This window comes from Fusarium pseudograminearum, chromosome 4, assembly GCF_000303195.2.
Source record: "Fusarium pseudograminearum CS3096 chromosome 4, whole genome shotgun sequence".
Taxonomy (NCBI): domain Eukaryota; kingdom Fungi; phylum Ascomycota; class Sordariomycetes; order Hypocreales; family Nectriaceae; genus Fusarium; species Fusarium pseudograminearum.
The window spans coordinates 2,043,691-2,068,142 of record NC_031954.1 but is presented as its reverse complement, the minus strand read 5'-3'; the positions used below and the strand labels follow the sequence as shown (position 1 = coordinate 2,068,142).

Below are 24,452 nucleotides of genomic sequence, written 5' to 3'. Positions count from 1 at the left end.
GGATCCCGTCCGCTCTCCCATAGATAAGCTGGTAAGGGGCGGATTAGTAGTTGGGTCGGTGACGACCAGCGAATCCCCGCTGTTGTATGTTTTTGTTTTTTGCTCGTTCGCCATTTTACAACGACGAAGATAAGTGCGCAAATACCCGATAACGAGGATTGAAACTTTGCAATGCGAGCGTGAAGGCTGAAGTTGAATTGTAAGTTTCAGATACGTTCGTGTGAATGAGTCTTGGAGTATCTCAACGTATGCGTGACCTTGACTGTGATGCAACAGAACCTTCGTCGATATGTATGGCGTTTATGCAACACTACCAGGAAGTGCATGAGATAGCCATGAAAACTTCAAATATTCTGTATTGCCGCTATGCAATTAAAAGTCCAAATACTAAGTGTCTTTGCCTATGTGGCATAAATGTACAGATAACAAACCTCTCCATTGTTTTCTCCCTTATTCTAATACTGACACATCATGGTATGAGACCACACATGTGACTGCTCGTTGGATGAGTCGAATGTCATTTTCCTCGGCGTAAATGTCACCCAAAGAGCCATGTAGAAGCTCAAGGCGGAACTCATATCTCAAGCTTTGGACTTTGATTGGACTTCAACGAGGCTTATTCGTTAACGATGGCCCGATTCGATGAGTACAGCCTTGTGATTTGGTCCTGACGACTCGCCTGGATTCCCTATGAGTCCTTGAGCAAAGCTTGGCCGAGTCACAGAATTCAGCCACTCTCGGTGCCTGATACGGAGAAGCCAATATGATTCCAATAGGCTTCTCCTAAATTGTTTCGTTTTCAAGTCGCCTGATAAGGAATGAGGCCTCTGCTTGCGTAGACCTGGTTGCCAGGTTAAGGTTGCAAGGCCGTCGTTCGTTCTGGTTACTTCGAGTCGATGCTCAGTCCCTCGGTGCAAGCATGACGACGTACTCTCGAGTACTATGTCCGAACTGAATCATATCCTTGTCTCTCAACTCCAGATATCTGCTGTCGGGAATCTTGCCATCATTCAACTTGGTTCCATTGGCACTCTCAAGATCGATAAGATACGGCTTGACCTTGCCAACCTTGTCACCAAACTCATTCCTCTTCTCAACATAACGGAACTGGATCACAGCGTGCTGTTTGCTGATACTCGGATGCTCCGCGGGCAAATCGACGACCGACATTTCCCGTCCAACGAGCCAGCAGCTCCGTGCGCTCAGCTCTATCGTGTCGACAATGTCTTGGCCCTTGAAGATGAACAGCTTCCAGACGTCGCGCGGTGAGGGCTTACGTGCCTCGGCGGGCTCGTGGTACTTGAGTGTAACTGTCGTGCCATCTGCTTGTGCGACCGAGTTGGATACTGCGGCCAAGACGCCCGTGCTTCCGAAATTGGGCTTCTCCCTGGGCTTCTCGGGCGCTTCGCCGGTGGTAACAGCAAAGGAGTCCGCCTGGGAAGGTAAAGGAGCAGCCTGTCTCACGGGGCTGCGTTTCGCGACCCGTTTGTCATTTCCTTCATCGTCGTCGCCGCGTGGTCTTCGTCGTGAACTTTTGTCGTCGCGTGACCGTCGACGTCTGTGTTCTCTGTTCCTGTCGCGATCCCGGTCTCGGCTTCTTGACCTCCGCCGCGAGGAGGATTCTGGTGTCCGAGATCGCCTCCTATCGCGTTTGTCACGGGATCGACGACGCTCTCGGCGTCCGGAATCGCGGTCTGACTGTTTTGATCGACGGTCGGTGTCTCTGGGTTCATGATCCTCGTCGTCGTAGCGCTTTCGGCTAGGCCGAGTTCCACGTTCCTCGTCCGACGTCATGTTGTATGAGATGTGAGTGTCAATGCTCGCTGTGAAGAAAAAGGAAAACAAAAAGATGTAACGAAAGATGACGCTGCTGAGGTGCCGAGCTAGGTTAGGTTAGGTAGGTCGATTAGATCTGCACAACAGCTTTTGGAAAGGTGGAACTATGAAGTGAGTGGCTTCCACACTAATCGACATAGGGAACAACTGTGTGGCTCAAGCACGGGGGATGCGCTTGCAGATGCCGTTTAAGTAGGAAAAGTTGAGACGAATTTAATTGTCATAAAACTAGCATATCAAAACCTTAGATAGATAGATCTTCTCTATGCTACTTGTTTTTGTCCCTATGAGAGGTGTATCATCTCATCGCTCATGCGCCGCCATTGTACTCCAGTAAGCGCAGTAGCCTCTGCTGCCAATCCAGTTCCCAATAGAGAAAGAGAAAAAAAAGAGAGAGAGAAAAATCCCGCTGTGGATATCAAATCGAGTCCCATTTCATTTCCCAAAAAGCAACAGTGTCCGTAAAGTAAATAAAAAAATCGTCAAGTCATGATGAAGGAGGGGACGCTTTTTTTAAGTGGCAGAAGGGATAGCCATGGCGGATATCCTTGAACCGTTGTCGAGGTATGCTTCGACGTTGGTGTTGAGATCGTCAACGCCTTTTCTGACAGTGAGACGCTGCTCATCCTCGTCCCACCACACATCGTCGCCGACCTCGGCGTCCGCAGGGACTAGCAGAAGCATGCCCTGGTTGCTACCGAGAGCGATTCTGCACGACGAGTCCTTGACAAAGGTCTCGAGGAAGGGGACATCGTAGCCCTGCATTCCCCGCAAGGGTCCCCCACTCTCTACAAAGTCTCTGATGAGGTTGCTCTGCTCGAGGCTCCAGAATTGGCGGAAGTCTTCTGGACGTGAGAAGGCATCGACGTTTGCGAGGAGCTCTAGCATGCCTGCCATGCCGTTGAGGACAGGGCTGAGAAAGTGGACGAAGGAGTTGAGGATCTCCTCGCGCGAGTATCTTGGGTCTGCATGTGTTCTGAGGGCTGGTGACATTGTGTTTAAGAGTGTGAGAAGGCGTTCCTGGCTGGCAGGTTGTGGTGTTCGGACGTGGTAGGCCATGGTCAAGAGAGAGACGAGAGAGAAGGTGGATGACATGGAGGAGAGAGGGTCTGAGAGGCTAGCGATGCTATCGACGTAGATGGCCTTGTTTGGCTTGTTTGAGAGCAGCTTTGAAGGCATGTTGATGTTGGTATGTTTGATGTGAGTTGTAGGTGGTTGTCTAGTAGATATAAGGTATAGATAGTAGTAGATAGTAGATAGTATATGGTTGTTGTATAAAGATGATGAGCTAGAATGAAGGACCTCAGCTTCTGGAAGGACATGGCAGACTATTTCAACAAAATAGCAAGATCCATTCTATCCAATAAAGTAAACTAAATCCAAAACAGAAAGAGAAGCGCCGACTGTGTTGTGTGTAGTGTAGTATAGTGTCCCCCCTTTCAAAGAGCATCCATCTCCCATCTCCATCTCCGTGGGCTCCGTTTGGCATATCCATTCTGTGGTCAGTCTAAGTGAGGTGAGAGAGACCCTGGCTCCAGACGATTACCCAATAAAGTCACTCATGATAGCAAGGTGTTTGATTGACAGGGCTCCAGGCCCCCACGAGAGGGAACCGCAGGGAACACGCATCGGGTAATTCCCATTTTAGCTTGGGCATGGATGGCGTGCCTCGCGTTTCTCTTAGTGGATGTTACAAGACCAGGCGGGCATCAAAGACCTGGAGACAGGGCAAGTCAGGGCATGACAACAAGCCCAGTTTTTTTTTTGGCCTGTGAAAGTTGTTGAGGCGAGTCTTTTCACATGAAGATGCCTTTGTACTATAGGCATGTAAGATGAGATGGCACAAAGATGCTGTGACATTGAGCACAACCAAAGTCAAATTCCATACTCAATTCGTTCCAGGCTTTGTTTCCTTTTGTTTTTTGTTGATATCAGCTCCGTCTATCCATCACTATCAGGTCGGCCTGTCTCTCTGCCCGCGTCTCATGTTCGAGACCTCTCGTTGTTAGTCCGTCACTCGGGCCTTTTCTTCTTCTTCTCTTGTTCTCTTGGCTTGATCTTCCCGTTTATTTGCTGTGCCAAGCCACTCACTGCACTTGCAGCAAGAGTGATAACATGGAAGGGGGAGGTCATCCCTCCATCATGGGATCGGCTCCCGTTGTTCCCGCGGCTTACGCGCTTCCAGCCTTCATCTTATCATTTTCCTCTGGTTTTGTCGACAGCCACCAACGATTTGAGAGGGAAAACCCCCCACTCTCCGCTGCGCTTTGTTTTGATTTGCTTTGCGGAGAGAGGAGCGGAGCGGATAAAGGGTTTCCATATCAGCCTGGTAGCGTACTGCAGCCTGTCTAGCTTACTTGGTAGAGTCGACTCTACGTGGCTCCCCGGATTCCCCTTCTCCTCTCGTGTAGCTGTCCTGTCAGAGCAGCTGAAACTATGTCAAACCAATGACGACTATCTTAGACTCGCGGCGTAGTCTTCGGTTGTGGTTGTTCTGTGTCAGGCTTGTTTCTATCGATCTCATCTTTTTTTAATACTATACCTATCGGATGTAACGCTCCGTCCATGTCGAGTTATGTCATTCATGCTGTATATACTCTTCGGCACATCCATGACCTTGTGATTGGTGGCATGCTCTGTGCCATCAAACACAAAATACCCTCGTCCTCACCACAAAGTCTCCTGACAAGTACGGCCCTTTTCCGGGTATGCCAGCAACAAAAAAACAGGTGATTCAATCTCGCTTTACTCGGTGCTACTTCGATTTATGTGAGCCAGATCGCATGTAGATCAGATGTTGATTTTTGACCTAATCTTGATGGTACGTCTGCCGCAGAGCCTCATTATCCAGCCTTTTTGGTGTCAATGCCAGTAACAGAAAGACGGTTGATACGGGTTGAGGAAACGTTTTGGCTTTTGTCGCATTGCGTTTCAACTAAATATAAACATTTATGTTAATCTATTTGATCGACATATCGCGACGTGTTTTGTTTTGTTACATCCCCCAAATAACATTCCTTTTTAAAAATGCACCCAAGCACTTCTTGTTTCATTGAGGTGTTATCGTCTATGACATATGAATCCCGTGATTTTTCTTTGCTCCTTTCTAGAATATCGTGACTTGGCGGGCCGACTTTGTAATATCTGGGGCCTCATATCGTCGGGTCCAATGCCCACTTCTTTGCCCTGTCACTTTGTGGATATTCCTAGATACCAACGTGCCATCAGTAGCGGTATGCATCTGTTACTGTCTGTCATGTTGTCTATTGTTTTAGTCTGTAAATCATCAACTCATTCTTGTAACTGTATATTCGATGATTTAACTCCTCCTCTCGTTGCTGATGCTTCAACGAAACAACCTTTGACCCTTTGCGTGGGGGCTACTCATGGCTGATAACAAGCTTAGTTGTTAGTGTCTGACGATAAAACTGTTTGAGGGATTCTAGTTGGCCTGAAGATCTTGTCGATCGCTGAAACGTAGGATATTCAATCATCTGCCGTGTTGCTAAATGTGATCAGTAGGGATGTACAGCAGTGTCATGTTCGCCTCACACATTCACTCACTCATTCTTGTTCTTATTCTTGTTCACCTATGTATGACATGGCAGCACAGTCATAGGTAAATACTGGCCACGTGCGATGATCCTGCACCTATTGGCGCTTCAATAATACTCATCCTACACCGTTGGTTTCATCCGGTGATAGCTTTCATGCCCGAAGAGTCACTCGGTTCGGCTCGGACTTGTCTTGCTCTCGGCGCTACGAATGACAGCAACAAGGCTTCAGTAAGAGGAAAGAGTGTCTAGTGTTATGGAGTTACTTTCGAAACTCCTTCTTTGAATACAGGGTATTGCTGGAATATTCATTGTCGTGATGGTTTCAATTAGAGGAAATCCAATCACTTACACCGAGTGACTCAGCCGGCTTACTTACTAAGTTAGTAGTCGAAATAAAGACCACAGTTCAGCTTCAGCACTCAAACAGCTCTTCCATATTCGAAAACATTCTCTCAACTCTAAATAAACTCTACATAAAATAACAAAATGGAATCAGTTATTTCCCAAAATGTTTCACTTAATAAATGAACAGTTGTGAAATCAATTACGTCACCAAATCAAGTCTATTCCACCTCTTGTCTTGTTTGTAGCACAGCAAATAACACTCTACGCATCGCACAACAGAGGTAACCAGAAGACATAGATACACACGGCAATGTCAGCCAACGATAACCCCGAAAACTATGCCCTCTTCAGGGATTGTTTATCAACCACCCTTCTCCAACCTGCATCCCCGGCACCAGACCCGCCCAAACGCCGTCGGCGTCGCAAGAACTCGGCCGCTACTCCAGCCGCTGCAGCATCCACTCCGGCTCCGAACCCGGAGAGGGACGCCGAAGAGCTGGCCGACTTTGTAGATTACCTTGCTACAGAGATATTCGAGAATCTTCCGGATGAGCTGCAGACCTTGGAGTATCGAACATGGAGGGACGACGAGGCGTTGCAGGAGCAGTACTCTCTCCCTCTCACAAAGGAGAGTCTCTCCGCGTTAAACCTGCCACCTTCTGTTGTTGAAACATTGACGACTTACAACCTTATCTCTGCAGATCCATACACTGCATCGCATCTCCCGTCCTCCCCCGAGGCATTTTTACTCCCCATCATAACCTCGTACATCACTCCCCTCATCGAGCCACCTCCCGCTACAAGAGCCACCCGTGCCGACGCCTGTGAGCTTTGTGCTCGATCTTGGGTCCCTCTGTCATACCATCATCTCATCCCAAGATTCGTGCACGAAAAGGCCGTCAAGCGAGGTTGGCACCGCAAGGAGGATCTGCAGAATGTAGCCTGGCTGTGTGGTGCGTGCCATCGCTTTGTGCACAACTTTAAGACTCACGAGGAACTCGCTCGGGATTACTACACTGTTGACCTGTTGCTCGAGGAGAAAGAGGTTCAACTATGGGCTGCATGGGTTGGAAAGTTGAGATGGAAGGGAAGGTAGTTTCTGTTATTTCATATCGGTCTTGGAAAGCTGTGCTCGATAAGCCAGGTATCCTTTTAAAAGGACTACACCTATCCTATTGTTATCAATATTGTATTATTACCCCTGTCCTAGTCAAGCTCTTCTTCGCCCTGACACTCCTTAGACTTTGCGATAACCTCGTTTATCAACGCTGGCGCTACCTCAAGCCCAATTTCCGCAGCACAAACATTTTCCTCAAAATCCTAGTCGAGTATACTATCCACATGGTATCCCATTTGATAAAACTAAGGAGCTGGTTCCTCTCCACATAGGCTCCATGGTGATGATGACGAGACTTGACTCAAAGACGATAGGGAGTCCGGTGGAGGAACCAGAACTTCGACAAACCGCGATAGTCTTTACCATATGGATTCTCATTCTCACTTGGGTCCCAGAAGGGAATTGCACGACTCCAAGTATCATTCTAATTTCCATTTACGCCCAGGGCATCAAATTTCTCACCAATCTCGTCAAGGTATTCCCACGGATGGCAAGACCAATACTCAAGCCTTCTTGATCGAGAGTCCGGAGATTCTGTCGTCGTAAAGGAAACAGTGGTATAGTCAAGATCCCTAATTCCTAGATATGTCGTTAAAGTAGATTCTGTCAGCTCTTTGATGCTCATCTCCTGGAGGCCTATAAGCATTTTTAAGCCATGAGAAGTAAGGTGGAGGGAGTATTTGCGACGATTTTTGGGGTCATCGCGCTGTATTGAGTTTAAGAATCTCTGCTCCAAGTACTGTCGAGTGCCGTCTGTCAATGATGGCGAGGCCGCCCTGCCGTGGATGGATTCAAGACGCCAATTAACCCTTGATAGTAGTTCCAGATGTTTATGCCGTATATAAAACATAATGCAGTAAAATCTCCCAACGGCGGTCCTGTTTTCCAGATGCATGTCGGAACTAGGCTTGTCAAAAAATATCTGTCGAAAGTTGTTGTCCCTCCAGTAAAGCACTTTCCGTTGATAGAAGAAGGTGAGGCAGTAACTTTCAAATGTAAAGGCTGCATTCATGAAACGTCTTCGCTCGTCCTGAGTCAGTTCTGTTGACTGCCGTGCAACATAGAACTCAGCGTTGGGTTGCTCAGCCTTATCTGCCAGTGCTTCCTGCGAATACATATCGATTATCCGCGCTGCATCTTCACCAAGCTCCAACATAATGCAAAGTGCTGAGACCGAGAACTTGTGCAATTCGGGTGGCGCAGTATCGCAGGTTGAGTCAAAAACTTGTCTTATCTTGTCTTCAACCGCTTCGGTTCCTAGGAAAGCGAAGTCTCTTTCCTGTCTGATATAGCGTAAGTGTGCTGCGCGCACGAACGAAGGAAAATCTAGGCCGCCGCCGAAGCGATTCGACATACGGGCGACGAAGCATTTGCGATTATCGGAGAAACATCTCAGGGCAGTCGGGCATGCATTCATAAGTGGTAAGAGTTCTGAGCCGCAATACTCCATTATTAGGAATAGAAGCTCATTTGTAAGATCCTGAATGCCGCCCATGGTTCTGGTATTCATCCGATGGGACGGGAAGGTTGGTTTGGTATGTTCAGGAGGAAAGACTTTGGGACAGAAAGGAAACTGCCAATCATTATATATATTTTGACGTGTCTTTAAAGTTGTACCAACCATAACCACCAAGTATATTTCAACATAATGTTTCGTTACTAAACTCCCAAAACTCCAGGTCATTGCATAGGTAGACAAGAAACACCGATTGCAATATACTTTCGGCCTGTGACTCAAAATTCCAAGCCATAAGTCTTGAGTCTAAAGATTAGATGTGCGCTTGCTGTAGTTAGGCCAGAAGTTATATCAGATAAAACAGAAGCTCTATATGCGAGCACTGATTGATGAAAAGGAGCCATTGCTTTCCGTATATTGGTGCATTTGCCTTATTAGGAAGGCTGTAATCATGGCCAGTTGTCATGGCCTTCTGCATACATGCTTCGTTACTCTTAGCCACAACAGCTCTACTCTGCTGAATACAGAGAAAACGACAAACTCCATCCTTGGATGTCGTTTTGTGAGCTACCTACTAATGTATCCACGGTGTCTAAGGCAGGCTGATAGTGAAGGGTACCACACAGCTACAATAACTTAGTTGAGCTTAATCTTATTGCTAATATCTCCCTAGAGGCAACATGGTCTTACAGAGATAAAAAGCATGACATCTCATATACACTTTGAACTGTCATTAACCAATGGTTTGAGAAAACCAAACAGGCTATGTGACGATATCGTCGCCTCTAAACCAAATCTAGTCTAACTTTCCGATATCATTCCTATACCTGACGCGTCAGCTAACACTTATCATCAATTTGTTGAGATAACTTGACTATCGTTGAGAAATGTATTGTATCACATGCGGCCAGGTAGCAAACATTTTGTTGAGATGCTCCCGAGATGACAACTCGTTTGTTCCAGGGTAGGTATGCCACCAAGTTAGCGGATAAGACATAAGTGGCTTGCAGTTTGTGGTTCACCTCGGGGTGATAATGCATATGCTCTTATAGGCAAAGTTGTATTATATAGTCGCCACCGGCTTGTAACTTGGTGTTGTTTGTTCACCGAGTTCGGTCTGCGGTTGTACGCACATCCACCACCCCTTGTGCTGTGTCGCTCTTATCAGATCAATCATGATCCTCCTCAGTCAATCCAGGACAACCCTCCATCTCAGTATCAGGGTACACCATCTTGCACCAGAAGCAATATTGATGTTTCTCCCTCAGGTATTCCAAGACTGTCTTCAACCTCTCCCCAATCTCAAGTTCATTGAACTGATCCAACTCCTCGTCCTCCTCATCCAAATCATCAGCCGTAGCATACACAGTCTGTCCCTTACCCAGAGCCCTCTTATCGTCTTCATCCTCCTGATCATCCTCGTACGTAGGTAGCCTTGATAGTGACTGTTCAAGATCATATCGCATACGCCTGTCTCGCTCGGCTTCTTCTCTGTGTCTCACGAGGCCACGGTACAGAAGCGATATTGATTTGAGAGGGCGTGAGGATGTTGGTGTTGCCTTGCCAGATTTATCGTTTGTTTTCGATGCTTGTTCTCCAGAGCCAGCGAGTTCCGCCTTTTCATCATCCATTCTCTCTGCCATGCGTTGAGCCGCAAAGAACTGTTTCTCTAGTCTCGCGTCCTCGCGCTCTTTCCGCACACGATCACGATACTCATCGGGATCCATCTTGGCGGCTTTGATGTCTCTTTCCTCAGCCGCTTCTCTGATCTTTCGCTTCTTCTCATTATCCAGGCCAATGCCTCCACGGTCATCTTTGACGCTGACTTTGATCGGTTCCGTCCGGCCTGGAGCAGCGCCTTCATCTGTCTTCTTTCCCAGACCACCGCCTGTGAATCCCATCTTTGCCATCATGGCAAAACCTTTGCTCTTCTTGGCCTTTGCATCATCCAGTAGCGAAGTGGAGAGAGCTTTTTCGCGAGCAGCTTCCTCCTCTTCCGCAATCTGTTCTTTTGATTTGACGTTTCCTCGTGCGCGTGATTCGCGCTTCAGTCGTTGCGTGCGCTGTAGGGATGTCTCTTTGACGGGTGCAGGCTCGTCAAAGGACATGTTCATGTAGTCATCCTCGTCTTCATCTGGCGCGCCCGCACCATTCTTTTGTTCATTGCTCATGATATAGGTCGCTTCTATGGGTGAAATTGTTTGAGTGATGTGAGTTGAAGGTGAGATTAACTGTTGTTGATTGTTACTTGTGATGATTAAAGATTCTTGTTGATGTATGGAAACTGTTCCAGGCTATGATTGTAGTGGGCTCCACTAATTTTCGGGCTTAGGCGTGTAGCTCTGATGCTGGTTCTTGGGCAAACACATGTATGTGTATCTCTTACTACAGATATCTCCTCCAAGGATAATGAGTTCGATATTATATATATGCATTTCTTCACCTCGTATCTCACTAGGCGTATACTTCGGCATGATCTAATTGCTGTTACTCAACATGGTATATAGGTAAAAAAAATAGCTGACCATCGTTGCTAATAGACATCACAGCTGTGTAAAAGACAGCCCCAGATATATGCTTTCGAATCAACAGCCTCAGACACGTTATTACACAAATGAATATATGAATGAATATGTGGTATCCTGCGCCTAAGCCTATGCCGCCATGTCCATTTACCTGTTCTTGGCCTTCTTTCTCGCAGACTTCTCCCTCTCGTAAATATTCGACTCGCGGCCCTCCTCGCTTTGAATCTCGGCAACGAGACGCTTGTACTTCTTCTCGTAAGCCTCGTCCTTCGCCTTCTTGACGCGTAGCTTCTCCCGCGCCATAAAGTTGGCGTCCTTGCGCAGCTCCCGCAGAGCACCCTTGCGCTCCCTCTTGTGCTCCTTCTTGAGCTTGGCCATCTCTGCACGCTCGCGGTCTGGGTCGTAGTGCTTGTCTGGGTCGAACGTCTCCTCGAACTTGGGGATATAGGTCTTGATTGCCAGGGGACGGTGGTGGTGGAGTTCCACGTTGCGACGCGATAGCTGGGCAACCTGAAGCATGCGGTCGAACTTGGCCAGCAGCTTCTCAACCCTCTCATTCAGAGCGGTAGGTAGCTGGGGTCGGCAAGCCTTGCCGTTGAGATGCTTTAGCACACTTGTAGCCTGGCTGAAAGTCTCAATGAATGCGCTCTTGCCAGTCCACAAATCCGCAGCAGCCTCCAAAATGGACGCTGTGGCGTTGACAATGGCAACCTTACTAGCATTGGCTTCGGACTTCTTCAACTCCCCGGCGATGCAGTCCGAGAAAGTTGGCTTCCGGACCTTGGCCTTGCTTGCGCTCTCGATACGGATATCGGCGGGAGCATTGTGGATGGGAAAGTTTCCGAGTTGCTTGGAAGAAGCAGCAGGCGCCAAAGCGCAGAGGGTGTTCAGAGAGAAGTTGATAGCCTCAGGAACATAGCGCTTTGCGAGCTTCTGGTAGCTGATAGTAAGGGTTGAGAGATAGGCGCCGATGGCATAGTGTGCCAGGCTTTGCGGTACCTTCTGGCCCAGGTATCGCGTAATTGTCAACACAGCAGGGGTGACAACCTGGTGGAAGTGATCGGAGGTGGGGAAAATGGTACCAACAGCAGTCAGCAGAACAAGGTCTCCAGGCCCCAGGTCCAACGGTCTTGAGGTGCTAATCTCCTCAATGTTGTGGCTGAACTGCTTGCCAATCTCGACAGGGAACATTTTGGAAAGAGAGTGGATGTGTCGGACAAGGCTTTCGAGGACAGTAAAGGGAGCAGAAGTTGTGGGATCCCAAGGTGAACCGATGTAGTCGACCAGAGAAGTAGCAAAGTTGCCGAGCTTCTCCTTATTCTTGCTGTTGAGCTTGGGGTGGTAGAGGGCACGGATTCTTTGAACGATGGTAGGGAAGGTCTTGGTCGAATATGGAGCCAAAGTAGCCTTCAGCTCATCGCAAGTCTGGGGGCACGTGAAGGTATAAGGAAGACCCTGCTCATCACCTTTCTGAATGGCCGAAGCCTTTGTGGTCGAGTCAGCTTCGAAGACAGGATTTCGGCTCTCTTCTTCATTGAGGAGGCCCTTGGTAAACTCATCCTCCTCTTCCTCTTCCTCCTCAGATCCATCCTCCATCGATTCATCGTCACTGTCGTCGAGTGGCTCCATGTCAGATCCGTCAGCCACAAGATCATCGTCGATGATGAAGTCGTCTTCATCGTCGAATCCAAGTTCGGTAGCTGTAGGTCGAGCTCGGATACCATCACCAAGACCAAAATCGTCTTCATCGTCCAGGTCCATCTCGTCTTGCTCAGGCTTCTTGCCCTTGTTGTTGACTTCCTCGTCCTCACTATCGCTAACAGACTCTCCTCGCATGCGCTTCTGGCGTTTTTCTTCAAGCTCCTTCAACCTTTGAGACTCTTCTTCAGCCTTCTCCTCCTCAGTCTTGGTACGGTCCGCAGGCTGGGCCCTCTTGTCCTGAGCGAGCTTCTTTACTTGGAGGTCGAAATCCTTCTCGAAAGCATCGCGGTCGACACCGGCGATTTTGGACACGGCGGCAGGATCAGCCTGGGGCTTGCCATCTGGTCGGATGTGGTGTAGCATGTACTGGATGGTTTGAAGCTCCTTGTCGATTTCTTCTCGAAGGTCTTCGTCCTCCTCCTTCGCAGCCTGGCGCTCGTATTTGTAGTGTTTGGACTTGGCGATGACCTCTTCCATTACCTCCTTCTTCGTCTTTTTCCGTTCAGGCTCGTCGTTCTCGGCATCTTCTCCGTCGCTTCCCTCCGCGGCCAATGCACGAATACGCTTTAGTCTTTGTCGCTCACGCACTGAACCATCACTGTCATAATCCTCCTCCAGGTCGTCTTCCTTGAAATCGTCCATCTTATCGAAACTGAGAGACTTGCCCATGTGTGTCAAGCCCTCTGATGGTTCGTCGTCTTCCAGATCGAACATGGAGTTTTTCTTGTGGCTTCTTTGCTTCTCTCGGGCGAATCGTTCCAGCATCTTGTCTTCTGGTGCCATTGTGGGATCGTTTTCACCGAATCGACGATCGATAATTCCACCAACCTTGTTTCGACGCTGCATTTCAACAAGGAGTGTTTGACGACGCTACCACATTCATTAGTTGGTTACTTGGAAGTGGTGGCTATGCGACTTACCCTCTCTTCGCTAGCTGCCTTGGCTTGACCAGGTCGTCCTTTGATGCTTCCAGCAGTTAAAGTTGGTCGGTTACTGGTAACCTCGAACTTGGGACCCTTGGCATGCTTCAGGTCAAAAGGATTGAACTGCTCGCGAATGCCTTCTAGAACGACTCCTCGCTGGAGTCGTTTGTCATTGCGAGAACGCTCATCCTGAGCATTGCGTCGCTTTTGCTTTTTCGATTGTTGGGGTCCGACAATTCCCTGCTCTTTGAGGGACGCCTTGAGGCGTTTGAGCTGCGAGCCGGCCATAGCGATGAAATATGCTGATGGTAGTGTTCGACTTGCGCTCTGCGACCATGGATTTTTTGCGATAGAAAAAAAAAGTCCAGTCTTATCGTTATCAGATGTGGGGCTCATATGAGGTGGGTCTGAAGGTGGCATTGGAATTAGAACATGTACAATTCCTTAAGAAGACAATGTTAGATAGATACTTACTAGTCTAGGAGATGGATTAGTACTATATGACAGTATAATGATATAGTTATCTAGAGATAATCCGATTCATTTATGTAGTTGTCAAGGTCGCTGAAGTAAAATACCTAAGATACTGGTGCATATGGTTTGTTCCCTGCAGCCGTGTCCCTGAGAACCATTGGCGAGCGAATCACTATTGACGGGAAGTCTAACTCTATCTGGCGTTCTCAAGGCGGTGAGTATTTGCAGAATACCTTACGTCAGGAGCTCCGGGGTATCCAACTCAAGCTGTCGCGCTCTTGGTCCATCAACCTTTCAAGAAGCATGAGCTCAACAAACAAAGTTATTAGTCAAGATGGGATGGGCTGACAGCCTCCTTAAGTTCGCCCGCGATGAGCGAGTGGTTCTGTTGACGCTGAGTCTCGCTACTTTTGGCGTTGTGAGCACCGTCTTAACTGCACTCACAATCATTCGCGACGACAATGAGATTCCCCCACTACAGCCAAAGACACAATACATCACCCAGGATACCGAAGATTCTTTACAGCTCGAAACTCTTGAGAAGCTACTGGACCACCCGAACTACTCTATTAGAGAGGTCGCAGTAAAAATCCTCTGTGATCGAGCTGTCAACGATCCTGAGACAACTCACTCACTTCTTTTCGGCATCACTCGACCGGACTATGATGAGAGGATGCGATGTCTAAGAGCGATGGCCCTGCTCACTGGGCAGACTATTGGTAAGGTTATATTCATACGCAGCCAAGACTACGGCTAATTTCCCCAGGCTTGGACGGCCTTTCTAAACTGAACAATCCTAAAGCCTACTCTGCCTTGGTCAGGTCTTTGGAGTTGAGTTTAGACGACGTCGAGCGACCGAGTCTTACCGACAGTCATTGGGATGAGTACTACCTCCGTGATATGGCCGAGAGGTTTTGCCTCATGTTCATCCTGGAACTCGTCAATAAGTACGGTGCTAGTATGCTGATCAAGGCACGCTTTGTTGAAAAATGGCTGGCAAAGCAGGACTGGGGCGCTACCCCCGAAGAGAGACGCCGCAGTTTCAAAGACTACATGGCTCTCAAGGTCAATAGAATTGTCGAGATTGTCGATCGAATCAAGGAGACAAGACGAGGTCTCCGGGCATTGGAGAAGGCAGGACTTTTGGACAAGGAAAACTCTAGAAGAAGGATCCGAGAGTTGCCCGACCTCATTATGGAAATCGAAGAGGAAGCAGGAAACATGCCGCTTGTAGAACAACAGCCAACGCGCACAAGGGAACATTCTGCCGAAGAGCAACGGCTGCGGCGACAGCATCGAGAGGCAATGGTCCTCAACGATGGAACTCGACCATTGGCGCGCGAGGATATTATTGAGAGAGAACATACGTCACCAGCATAGTCATAGTGACAATAGATACCCAGCATGACAACGAAAAGCGTTTATATATGTATATGCGAGCTGAAGTTGCTGACATCGAATGCAGGCAGTTGTAACCAAGCTTGAATAACATGGCCTTAAACTTGGACTGCACTTGGTTAATGGATGCCAGAGATGGCGACGACATAATGAAAGGTAGAGACACCAGGGCAGTTTCATAAAGCAGCTTCAATACTGATTCGCATTTAGTCTTTCATGTTGGGCGACTCCTTGCGATTCCTAGTACTACATCCGTCTCTATTTTTTAAAAGTCGGAAGGCTGGATCCACAAATATTACTTACTGTTATACGATTTGCAGCTCACATATGGACGGCGTATATGTTGAAAACAAATTTACATGATTACTTACCTGATAGTAGCCGAAAGAAATATCTCCATGAACGCCACCGCTCTCTAAACTCAACATCAGCAATTCACTCTAGCGCCTGATCAGGAAGGGCAATACTACGTCAAGTTTTTCTCTGCTTCGGAACGGCTGATTTCAAGAACGCGCAGCAGATGAAGGCTGGGTTCATCTGTGTCATCTTCGCGAGCCTCTTCTTCAGGCTTCTTGGTAGGCCTAGCCCGAATCGTTTGTACTCTCCCCCTTTCAGCCTTGACTGCTTTAATGAGTGACTTACCTGCAAATCCAGCTTCCCTCAGTATCGATTCTGCGCGGTCTGCAGGATCATGTGGTGATTCAGGTTCTTGGGCGACCCCCTTTTTGGCAGCTAGGCATGGAAGGATTCTTTCCCTCTGGCATAGATTGTTACGAAGGGCAGTCATTTGCGAGTTGCTGATTCGAGAGAGGAATCCCTGATTCTCATCGGGTCGATCTTTTCGGTATTCTTGCGGATCCAGCTTTGACATTGCTGCGACTCTGTCAGCCCAAAAGTCGAAATCATCGCTCAGACCGAGAAGAGTAAGAAACACTCTCAGAACATTGATGTCGCAAGGGCCTGATGATTGGCACTGTAATGCAGTAGCTACAAACGGGAACCAGGCCTCGTGGGGAGCCTTGTCAGCGAATCTAAAAAGAGCTACCATGAGCTGACCCCAGCGTACAATCAGTTCCGGATCCAGTGTACCTTCGAGGAAACGGAACTCGACAGTTCCGTCATAATCTGTGCCAAGGGAAGAATAGAAGTTACACTTGGCTAAACTGATGCAGCACTTACCTATGGAAGGCAAGAGTCTTTGAAGACTTGATCCGCTCTTGACCATCCATACCTTCTTCAAAGCGCCAAAAAGACGAGGGTTTGAAGCCGTACGAATGGGTATATGCTGCCAAAAGTCAGCCGTGACACCCTTGCGCGTCCACGCCTCTTTATATCCGTCGTATAATGGCGAACCCTCCCTTCTGATAGGTGTCGACCACCCCTTCTCCCTTCTGATAGGGTGACAGAGGCTGAAGATCATGTTTTCTGCACAAGCCACGAGAACAACGAGTTTACGCAGCAGGTGCAAAGATAGCTTCTCGGTGCCCTTGGCAACGTGAATGTGGAAGCCGCAGGTTTTAGGTACGAGTATCCTAAAGTTGTTTCGCAGAATGCCCAACACATCCACGACGTTCTCCCAGTCCGTTGACGTGTCTGCCAAAACAGGGTTCACGACTTCCATACCATCTATTGCCGCGTAACCTGCCCAGTTTCTCCAAGGTTTGAGGGTGTACTCAGGCACAACAGTCCATACCTGATAAACGGGCTTGATGCCAGGAATAGGGACAATGAGATGCTTGGCAAGGATACCTCGCCACTCAGGTGTTTCGTCAGAGGGCACTTGTGACCTCGTCAAAGCTAACCGCCCCTTTTCCGTAATCACCTTTGCTACTTGAATCGTCCTGTCATTGATAGAATACTCGCCAATTTGTCTGTCATCCTCAGGAGAGGGATCAGACCTGTCGATGGGAGATTGGGGATCAATCGGTAGGCTGGGTGGCGGCGATCCGATTAGCGGTAGACTACTAGCATCTCGCTTTATTGGTGTGTGGAATTCAAGCTCGATTCCAAAAGAATAGTTGCCGTTAACAGAGTTGCTAGGTGCAAACCGCCTTTCGTAGACTGGAAAGGGAAAATCGTCCCTGGGCGACAGATTAGACGAGCCATCTGAGCTCATATGAGAGCTCGAATCTCGGGAAAAGGCCCACCCGTCCGAGTACCAATATTTCAGATCCGGCATCCGGGAGGTTCTTAGCTTCGCCTGGTGGTAATCGACAAGGTCATGTAGGCCAATCTCATTGAGGCGGTGGGAGAGGACAGACCTGCAAATGAGCCCAGGGTTCGATTTGTGAAATGAGGTACTGGTTTCCTCTGTGCTGAGCTGAATGACACCTACGCAAAAGGAAATCCAGTGCCTGATCTCGGTAAAGTCAAGAGTTCCGCAGTGCTGGTTGAACCAAATAACCATCTCATCAGACTTACCAGAAGGCCGCAAGCTATAAGCAGGCGATGCTTGAGGATAGCATTCGGAGTCTTGGATCGTAATATCTAGACGATGTGTGAGTTCATCAACAGAGTTAGCATCGAGTATCATATCAACACCACTGGAATACTTTTGCTCTCTCAACTCTCCAGGGTGAGCGAGAAGTTCCAGTGGGCGTCGATTGGGGGACAGATGGTTGTCCCAGGGATCCTGGATGTCAACTGTGGAATCCAGTTGTGCCTTTAAACAAAGAGGAGAACTCCTGACAAGATTACTGTACTGTAGGCCGAGGGAATAGATCGAATTAGAACCACAGTGGTGAGGATGGACGTCATCCAAGAGAGGGTCTATGGTCCAAATCAAGGCTGCAATGGCTTTCATTCGGTCAAGAGTGACAAGGGAATCGTGCAAGTACACAGCGATCTTGAGACGGGTCTCCGAGTTTGGCACAGTGAGATACTCCATGTTAAGAATGATCAAGACCTTCTTCAACTGCTTTTGCAGATCCAGGCTTTCGGCTTGGAACTTGGGAGATGTCATTTTGACACCGATCCATTTACACTTGTCAGCTTGATACTCTTGAGCGTGTCCGTCGTATTCAACCGTCCAGGCAGAAAGGGAAACCTTGGATCGTGCATCTCCTTGAGGGTCTTCCGGGGATTCCAGTATAGGGGTCTGACCGTTCAGTCTCGCTTCAAGCTTCTCAATAGCCCATTGCGCTCGAACGAGGTGTTCTCGCTTTGGGTGTGGATAAATGTCAGCGTTTGCGGGAATTCTGTCGAAACAATTAGGAGGTGATGAGATGGGTTGGCCTGGCTTTTGCACACCCTTGGTGTTTGTGTGTTCTTCTAGGTCTCCCGGCCAGCGGGAAATCGCGATGAGAAACCCAAGTTGCGCTTGGAAGTGTAACTGTACGGAATCCATGACAGTGATTGAGTGTTTATTTTCGTGGTGTTCTTCGGGTATCTTGGCGAGTCTCAAAAGCTGTATGGAATACAGTGGCGAATTGCTTTCTGTGCTGTTTGTCAATAAACTCGATAAGATTTGATTAGTTATAGTGACGGGAGTCATTGGAGTTGCTGAGCACTATATAATAGCGGCAGAACAATCGTGTCCCCGATTCCTTGTTCCTTGTTCGAATCTTTGGGTTCCAATCATTCGCATGTTCACAATCTCTAGCAACGGGCTCAACTGAAAAGAGAACAATGACCCCTTTCAGCCACGACTGCGTCTTTGATTGATGGGTTGTTGTTCTTTTATCAAACCTTCGCTTGTGCTAGCAGGTGAATTTGAACAGGGGCTTGAATCTATTTGTTGTATATGGACGGGTGGAAATATGTGTGTTCTATGGGGGCAACTGGTTCACATCCTTAGTGAGATCTCGATATCCGGTCCCTCTCTATTCTTTCTCCTTGCCATCGTGTTTGACTTCCTTCAGCTTCTTGATGGGTTCCAAACCAAATATCTCGTCCGAGTTCAAAGGATTGCGGTTCTCAGTAACCTCGCCAAACAAGAAAGCGTTCTTTTCACGACTGGCGCTATTTGATATTTTCTTCTTGTGCTGGAACGGTGGCGACTTGTTCGGTGATGTCAAGGGTTTTGGAGTTCCGGATTCATCTGGCTCTAACATCCATGAAAAGGATGATTGTGCCAACGTTGATCGGGTCGGGACAGGGCCCGGGCGTGAGGGGACTAAAGAACGTGCAGGTTTACTGTCGTCAGTCGTGACTATCTTCATTTGATCAAGGCCTACAGTTTGCGCTGGTTCTTCTTTGGGGGCTGGCTTCGGTTTAGATATTTTTGGACTGGAAACGTCCAATTCTGTGGGTACCGCTGGTACTGGCTCCGGCTGAACGATTGTCGTTTCGGCCACGACCACTTCCTGGGGAGTCTCTTCAGATGGTGGTGAATGCAGAACCGGGACCTCCATCGAAGAGTCATCCAGGTATATCTTGACGAATTGCACTTTTGCGGCTGCAACTTCAATAAGCTCAAGGCTTTTAACCTTGTCTTCCAGACTAGAGGCAGATATTGCTTTGAGGCTGTTGACTGTCTCGTCAAGCATGGCTGACAAGTGCTGGTTCCTGGTTTCCAATGCTGCCAAACTCCTGGCCGCTTCCCCTTCGCTCATCAAGGGCTGCGGCGATCGGGGCGTGGACCGAGCCTCGTTTATGTTACGTTTGATTTCGCCCATGGCATCTCTGACGGCCTGGTTGATACCCAGCTTTTCACCTCGTTCATAGACCCCCTTGGCTCCCTTGGCGGCTCCCTGGAACAGTGCTTCCATACCACCCTGCTGTTGGATAAATCGGGATGGTGATGTCACCTGCGACCTAGAGCCTGGAATTTTCTGCTTGAATGAATTGAAGCTGCGAAAGCTGGGAGTACCATTTCTTGAGTTCTGAGGTGGCGAAGCTACTTCAGGCATCCTTCCGGTATATTTCTTAATGAGAGACGAGCCCCCCGATTCATCGAGATGATCTTGGAGATATAATGCATCGTCAACAAAGGTATGGGGACCATGATCGTCTGGGGGGGGTGGGTATTTAAGGAGTAGCTGAAGGCAGACAGAATAATCGGCCTCCAATACTAGAAAAAACGTTAGATTTGGGGTCCTTGAAATCATAATATGATGGAGAACTTACGCTCCCATCGAATTCTTATTAGCATGGCAACACAAATAAGATCTATGATTTCCAGAGTGGGATCGACGGCAAAAATTGTATCCCAGAGTACCAAGAACTGCTCAAAGGGGTATTCTCTACTGAAGAGTAATCGAATCCATCGACTATTAGACGTTATTAGTGGTGAGCGAATTGTGATAGAGCGATATAGACTTACATCAGGAAGATTTGTGGTAGGATCTCAATGTTAGTAAGGTGGGTAGCGAGTTCAGGGTCAACTTTGTGTAAACAGACTTCATGGATGAATTTACTTCGCTCCACGATGGCGGAACTTTGTTCTGGAAACTTGGAAGGCTTCAAAGAGTTTCCTGGTGTTGTCGCGGTGTCTGTGACTTCGTAGAACGATTGGGCACGCTCCATCAGTTTGGAGAATAAGATGAAGGCATCGTGCTCGACGAAGGAGTGATCAAGAGTTTTGGCAAGGGCATCATCCGAAGGAATGTCTTCTGGTAAGGTTGAAGGGTCCACAGAATCCTGCTCAATGATATGTAGAATGGGTGCAAGCAACTCATGCATGCCCTGTCGATAACCTCCTCGCTCAGGGTTCAGTTTGCAGTACATGAAGAGTATATCCAAAATAGTCGCCTGAGTCTGGTCTTCGTGGTAGGATGCCTCATCAGGTAATCGCTGGACATCTTGCTGTATTTCAGCGCGAACGATCTCATCTTGGCGAATGGTGTTCCATGGCGACTTGCTTCAGTCAGTTCATTATTCGTTCTTGAACCTAGAGACACCTTACATTTGGATCTTCATTCAAAGGGTCAATATTCAGCTCTGCAAGGGCCTCTGGGTGCTTGATGTACTTGAGAAAATGGTTCCTTTTTTCCGTGTAAGATTGCCTCCCATCGTCTAGAACCTGGGCCCAGCTCAAGCCTTCGGCAGCAGTTGAGAGCAGGAAAGTCTGCAATGATGTCAGTCGATGCACCAAGCCTGAGTATATGTGAAAAGACTCACCTTCCAGCAAAGAGAACGACAGCCTGATATACAAGGACTTGATGGACCGTTATGACGAACAGCACGACGGAGATCGCCAAGGTGTGCGCCTTGGGATTGTGTTTCACGCCATCTTGAGCTGCGAACAGGGTAGAGTCAGTTGGATTCAACGCCTATATCCTGTCGGGTCCCTAGGCGCAACCTACAGCGACTCTTCGAGGGGCCTCATGTTGCTCAGCAACACCAAGAAAGAAGCGAAACAGATAAGTCAACGGAATCGTGAGAAAGTACTTGAACGGTAAACTAGCGAGGAATGGATGTTTGATGGCGGAGGATGAACCCGAAACCTTGATCTATCGGTGCTTCACGTTCAATTGGGTTGCCGTCTCCGTCGTCGGCTCCACTCTTAATAGTACACCCCGCCTAGGGACGGACAAACTCCAGTAACCAAGCCCCCAGGGCGCCTGGAAGTTCAGGGGCTAACCGCCAACAAAAGGTAGCCCGTGTAGTGTCATGCACCTGGGCTCCAAAATCCACGAGCTGATGTTCAGTTCATCGACTGACACCTTTCCCTTTTAGCCTCAACGCTCCGTATATATAACACATATTGTGATTCGTGATCACAGAGTGACGCCTCTTTAGGCACTACATCATGTCTGCAGATCTATTTGCCGAGTTTAATAGTCTTTCTGACAAGTCAACGCCTGAACCAACTCAACCACAACCACAAAATCATCATCAGCAGCAGACCACTCCGTTTCAGACTCAAACGCAGCAGCAAGCGCCTCTGCCGCCAAAGCCGCTACAACGTAGCGAGACGCAGAATCTGTTTGACCTCTTGGGAAACACCAACAATGCCTCACCAGTAAACAGCCAGCCGTGGTCGGGTCTTCAGTCTCAGCCTACCACGCAGAACACATGGGGAAGTGCCCAGGTCCCGTCGAAGCCGGCGGAGACGAATGACGACGACGACGATGGATGGGGCGATTTCGAGATAGCTGAGCCATCGCAACCTCCGACGGCCAATGCGACTCCTACTCAGACTCCAAGCCCTGCTCCTTTCTCTGCTCCGGGCTGGGGCACAGGTGAAAGCAATACGCCAGTCTCGGCGAACACATCGTCCATACCATGGCCCAAATCAAATCCAGTCTCAGCTGCCGCTGTAGCCCAACGCGCACCTGGTATCAAGCAGCAGCCACCAACTAGAATTGCGAGGGCTTCGACGATGGATCTTATGTCCAATAGCCTTGTCGATATTGAGGCCTTGCAAAATTCCACCGGTACCACCAAACCTCAATCTTCGAAACCCCAATCTCAATCACAGCCGCAATCGCAGTCACAGTTTACGCAAGGTTGGGGGCAAGGAACAGCTTATCAAGAATCGCCACACCAACGGATGAAAGCCAAGCTTAAGCCGTCCGCACAAAAGGATCCTAGCGTACTCTTTGATGCCGAAGATTTTGAGCTACAGGTCGCTGAAGATGAAGACGATGATGAGGACGATGAAGACGATGATGAGGACGATGAATTCGGAGATTTCGAAAGTGTCCCTCCTCCAACTGCGGTCAAGCCGGCTTCCGTGACTGCTCCCATAAACTCAACACCGGCCCCTCCATCAATGGATCTCCTTTCTTTAGATGAACCAGTTCCAACCCCCCCTCAGCAAACCAGGAAAACACCGCCCGCCCAGCTTCTCGGTCCCCTGGCGTTTGGAGCTACTACTACAAACTATCCTCAAGCTCCAAAATCACCCTCATTCCAGGATCGTAACCCTTTCCCGGAATTGGCCATAAAAACGCCTATTTCTGCCGAGCCAAAGGAAGTAAAGAAACCAAAAGAAGCAACCCCAGCTACAGCATGGCCATCTTTCGAAAGCCCAATAGATCCTGAGCCAGCCAAATTCAAGGATCAAGAAGAAGAATGGGATGCCTGGGACGATTTCTCGGCCAGTGACAACAAAAAAGTTACTACCAGCACGAAAAAGGCGCCTGAAAGTTGGGATTGGGACGCTGTTGATGGTGTTCAGCCATCGCATAGCGATTCTCAGGAGGATGCTCCTCCGCCAATTAATGTCCCACCTCCTTCCGTCATCCTCTCTGCATTCCCTGATATCTTGAATTCCGGTACTGCTCTATTCAAGCCTGTGTCTGGCCAGAGCGTATCCATCAAACAGCGAATTTTATCAGACTCAAAAGCTGTGGAGTTTCTGAAGGCCTATGTTCTGTTAGCGGAAACGGCAGCCCGCGTGATTGCCGGTCGCAAACAACGATGGCACCGGGATAAGATCCTAGCCAAGAGCATGTCAATCTCAGCTGCGGGAAGTAAGGGCATGAAACTCGCAGGAGTCGACAAAACACAAGCTGCACGCGAAGATCGTGAGGCTGCTGATGTAGCGGCTGTATGGCGTCAGCAAGTTGGTCGGTTGCGATCGGCGGTAGCTGCGGCCAAGTCGGCTGATAAGGGCCTGACTCTAAAGGTTCCTGAGATTAGCGAAAATATGCAAGTGCATACAGCCAAGATGGTTCCAACAGCCCCTAAGGCTTGTATCATCTGTGGGCTGAAGAGAGAGGAGAGAGTGGCCAAGGTGGACGTTGAGGTGGAGGATAGCTTTGGAGAGTGGTGGGTTGATCACTGGGGACACAAGGCGTGCAAGAACTTTTGGATCGAACATGAACAAAGGCTACGACAACGCTGAGAGTCAACGCTCTGTTGAAACGATATATCTGAGGGAGGTTTAATACTTTCGGTACATAGCAAAAACGTCTTCGTTGGGCGGCATTCAGTTGAACGAGAAGTCCGAGGGCATTGATGGCAGTTCATGGAGTCAATGTGTGCGTACATACAATGACAGGGGTTTTGTGCCATCCAAGAGTGACACTTGATGGCCTATGCAGTCTGCAGCAGCGTTGCTCCACAGGCTGTGACGTTGTACAGCCAATCCCCAGAGGCAACAGCTGCAACCAGGTGATGTAGAGTGTGGGCGTCACTTATTAGACGCAGTCACAGTCAAGCAAGTCGTGCCCTTTGAATGACAATGTGTGATGAGCAACCATTCGTCCAGGATTGTTCGTGCTGCTGAAC

At 48.6% G+C, this 24,452-nt stretch overlaps 10 protein-coding genes across 10 annotated transcripts, besides 2 other annotated features; 3 read left to right on the top strand and 7 right to left on the bottom strand.

The window, feature by feature from the left end:
* The first annotated feature begins 3 nt into the window (after nucleotides 1-3).
* Nucleotides 4-94: a repeat region.
* An 806-nt stretch (nucleotides 95-900) lies between these two features.
* On the bottom strand, nucleotides 901-1,794 carry FPSE_04730 (uncharacterized protein; the record flags this gene model as incomplete). Its single annotated transcript, XM_009257848.1, has 1 exon — nucleotides 901-1,794. One exon carries the CDS (start codon nucleotides 1,792-1,794, stop codon nucleotides 901-903), a length of 894 nt encoding a protein of 297 aa, XP_009256123.1.
* Nucleotides 1,795-2,349: 555 nt separating this feature from the next.
* FPSE_04731 (uncharacterized protein) lies at nucleotides 2,350-3,015 on the bottom strand (the record flags this gene model as incomplete). Its single annotated transcript, XM_009257849.1, has 1 exon — nucleotides 2,350-3,015. One exon carries the CDS (start codon nucleotides 3,013-3,015, stop codon nucleotides 2,350-2,352), a length of 666 nt encoding a protein of 221 aa, XP_009256124.1.
* A 3,033-nt stretch (nucleotides 3,016-6,048) lies between these two features.
* On the top strand, nucleotides 6,049-6,834 carry FPSE_04732 (uncharacterized protein; the record flags this gene model as incomplete). The annotated part of the gene is made up of 1 exon (XM_009257850.1): nucleotides 6,049-6,834. The coding sequence occupies one exon, from the start codon at nucleotides 6,049-6,051 to the stop codon at nucleotides 6,832-6,834; it is 786 nt and encodes a 261-aa protein (XP_009256125.1).
* Nucleotides 6,835-7,279: 445 nt separating this feature from the next.
* FPSE_04733 (uncharacterized protein) lies at nucleotides 7,280-8,350 on the bottom strand (the record flags this gene model as incomplete). The annotated part of the gene is made up of 1 exon (XM_009257851.1): nucleotides 7,280-8,350. One exon carries the CDS (start codon nucleotides 8,348-8,350, stop codon nucleotides 7,280-7,282), a length of 1,071 nt encoding a protein of 356 aa, XP_009256126.1.
* A 1,130-nt stretch (nucleotides 8,351-9,480) lies between these two features.
* On the bottom strand, nucleotides 9,481-10,482 carry FPSE_04734 (uncharacterized protein; the record flags this gene model as incomplete). The annotated part of the gene is made up of 1 exon (XM_009257852.1): nucleotides 9,481-10,482. The coding sequence occupies one exon, from the start codon at nucleotides 10,480-10,482 to the stop codon at nucleotides 9,481-9,483; it is 1,002 nt and encodes a 333-aa protein (XP_009256127.1).
* A 501-nt stretch (nucleotides 10,483-10,983) lies between these two features.
* FPSE_04735 (uncharacterized protein) lies at nucleotides 10,984-13,748 on the bottom strand (the record flags this gene model as incomplete). Its single annotated transcript, XM_009257853.1, has 2 exons — nucleotides 10,984-13,407; nucleotides 13,458-13,748. The coding sequence occupies 2 exons, from the start codon at nucleotides 13,746-13,748 to the stop codon at nucleotides 10,984-10,986; spliced, it is 2,715 nt and encodes a 904-aa protein (XP_009256128.1).
* A 520-nt stretch (nucleotides 13,749-14,268) lies between these two features.
* On the top strand, nucleotides 14,269-15,314 carry FPSE_04736 (uncharacterized protein; the record flags this gene model as incomplete). The annotated part of the gene is made up of 2 exons (XM_009257854.1): nucleotides 14,269-14,653; nucleotides 14,701-15,314. The coding sequence occupies 2 exons, from the start codon at nucleotides 14,269-14,271 to the stop codon at nucleotides 15,312-15,314; spliced, it is 999 nt and encodes a 332-aa protein (XP_009256129.1).
* Nucleotides 15,315-15,798: 484 nt separating this feature from the next.
* Nucleotides 15,799-18,678, bottom strand: FPSE_04737 (uncharacterized protein; the record flags this gene model as incomplete). Its single annotated transcript, XM_009257855.1, has 1 exon — nucleotides 15,799-18,678. The coding sequence occupies one exon, from the start codon at nucleotides 18,676-18,678 to the stop codon at nucleotides 15,799-15,801; it is 2,880 nt and encodes a 959-aa protein (XP_009256130.1).
* A 475-nt stretch (nucleotides 18,679-19,153) lies between these two features.
* Nucleotides 19,154-21,600, bottom strand: FPSE_04738 (uncharacterized protein; the record flags this gene model as incomplete). Its single annotated transcript, XM_009257856.1, has 6 exons — nucleotides 19,154-20,343; nucleotides 20,400-20,542; nucleotides 20,596-21,128; nucleotides 21,178-21,339; nucleotides 21,393-21,510; nucleotides 21,578-21,600. The coding sequence occupies 6 exons, from the start codon at nucleotides 21,598-21,600 to the stop codon at nucleotides 19,154-19,156; spliced, it is 2,169 nt and encodes a 722-aa protein (XP_009256131.1).
* Nucleotides 21,601-22,023: 423 nt separating this feature from the next.
* On the top strand, nucleotides 22,024-24,066 carry FPSE_04739 (uncharacterized protein; the record flags this gene model as incomplete). The annotated part of the gene is made up of 1 exon (XM_009257857.1): nucleotides 22,024-24,066. One exon carries the CDS (start codon nucleotides 22,024-22,026, stop codon nucleotides 24,064-24,066), a length of 2,043 nt encoding a protein of 680 aa, XP_009256132.1.
* Nucleotides 22,848-22,898: a microsatellite.
* Nucleotides 24,067-24,452: the final 386 nt, after the last annotated feature.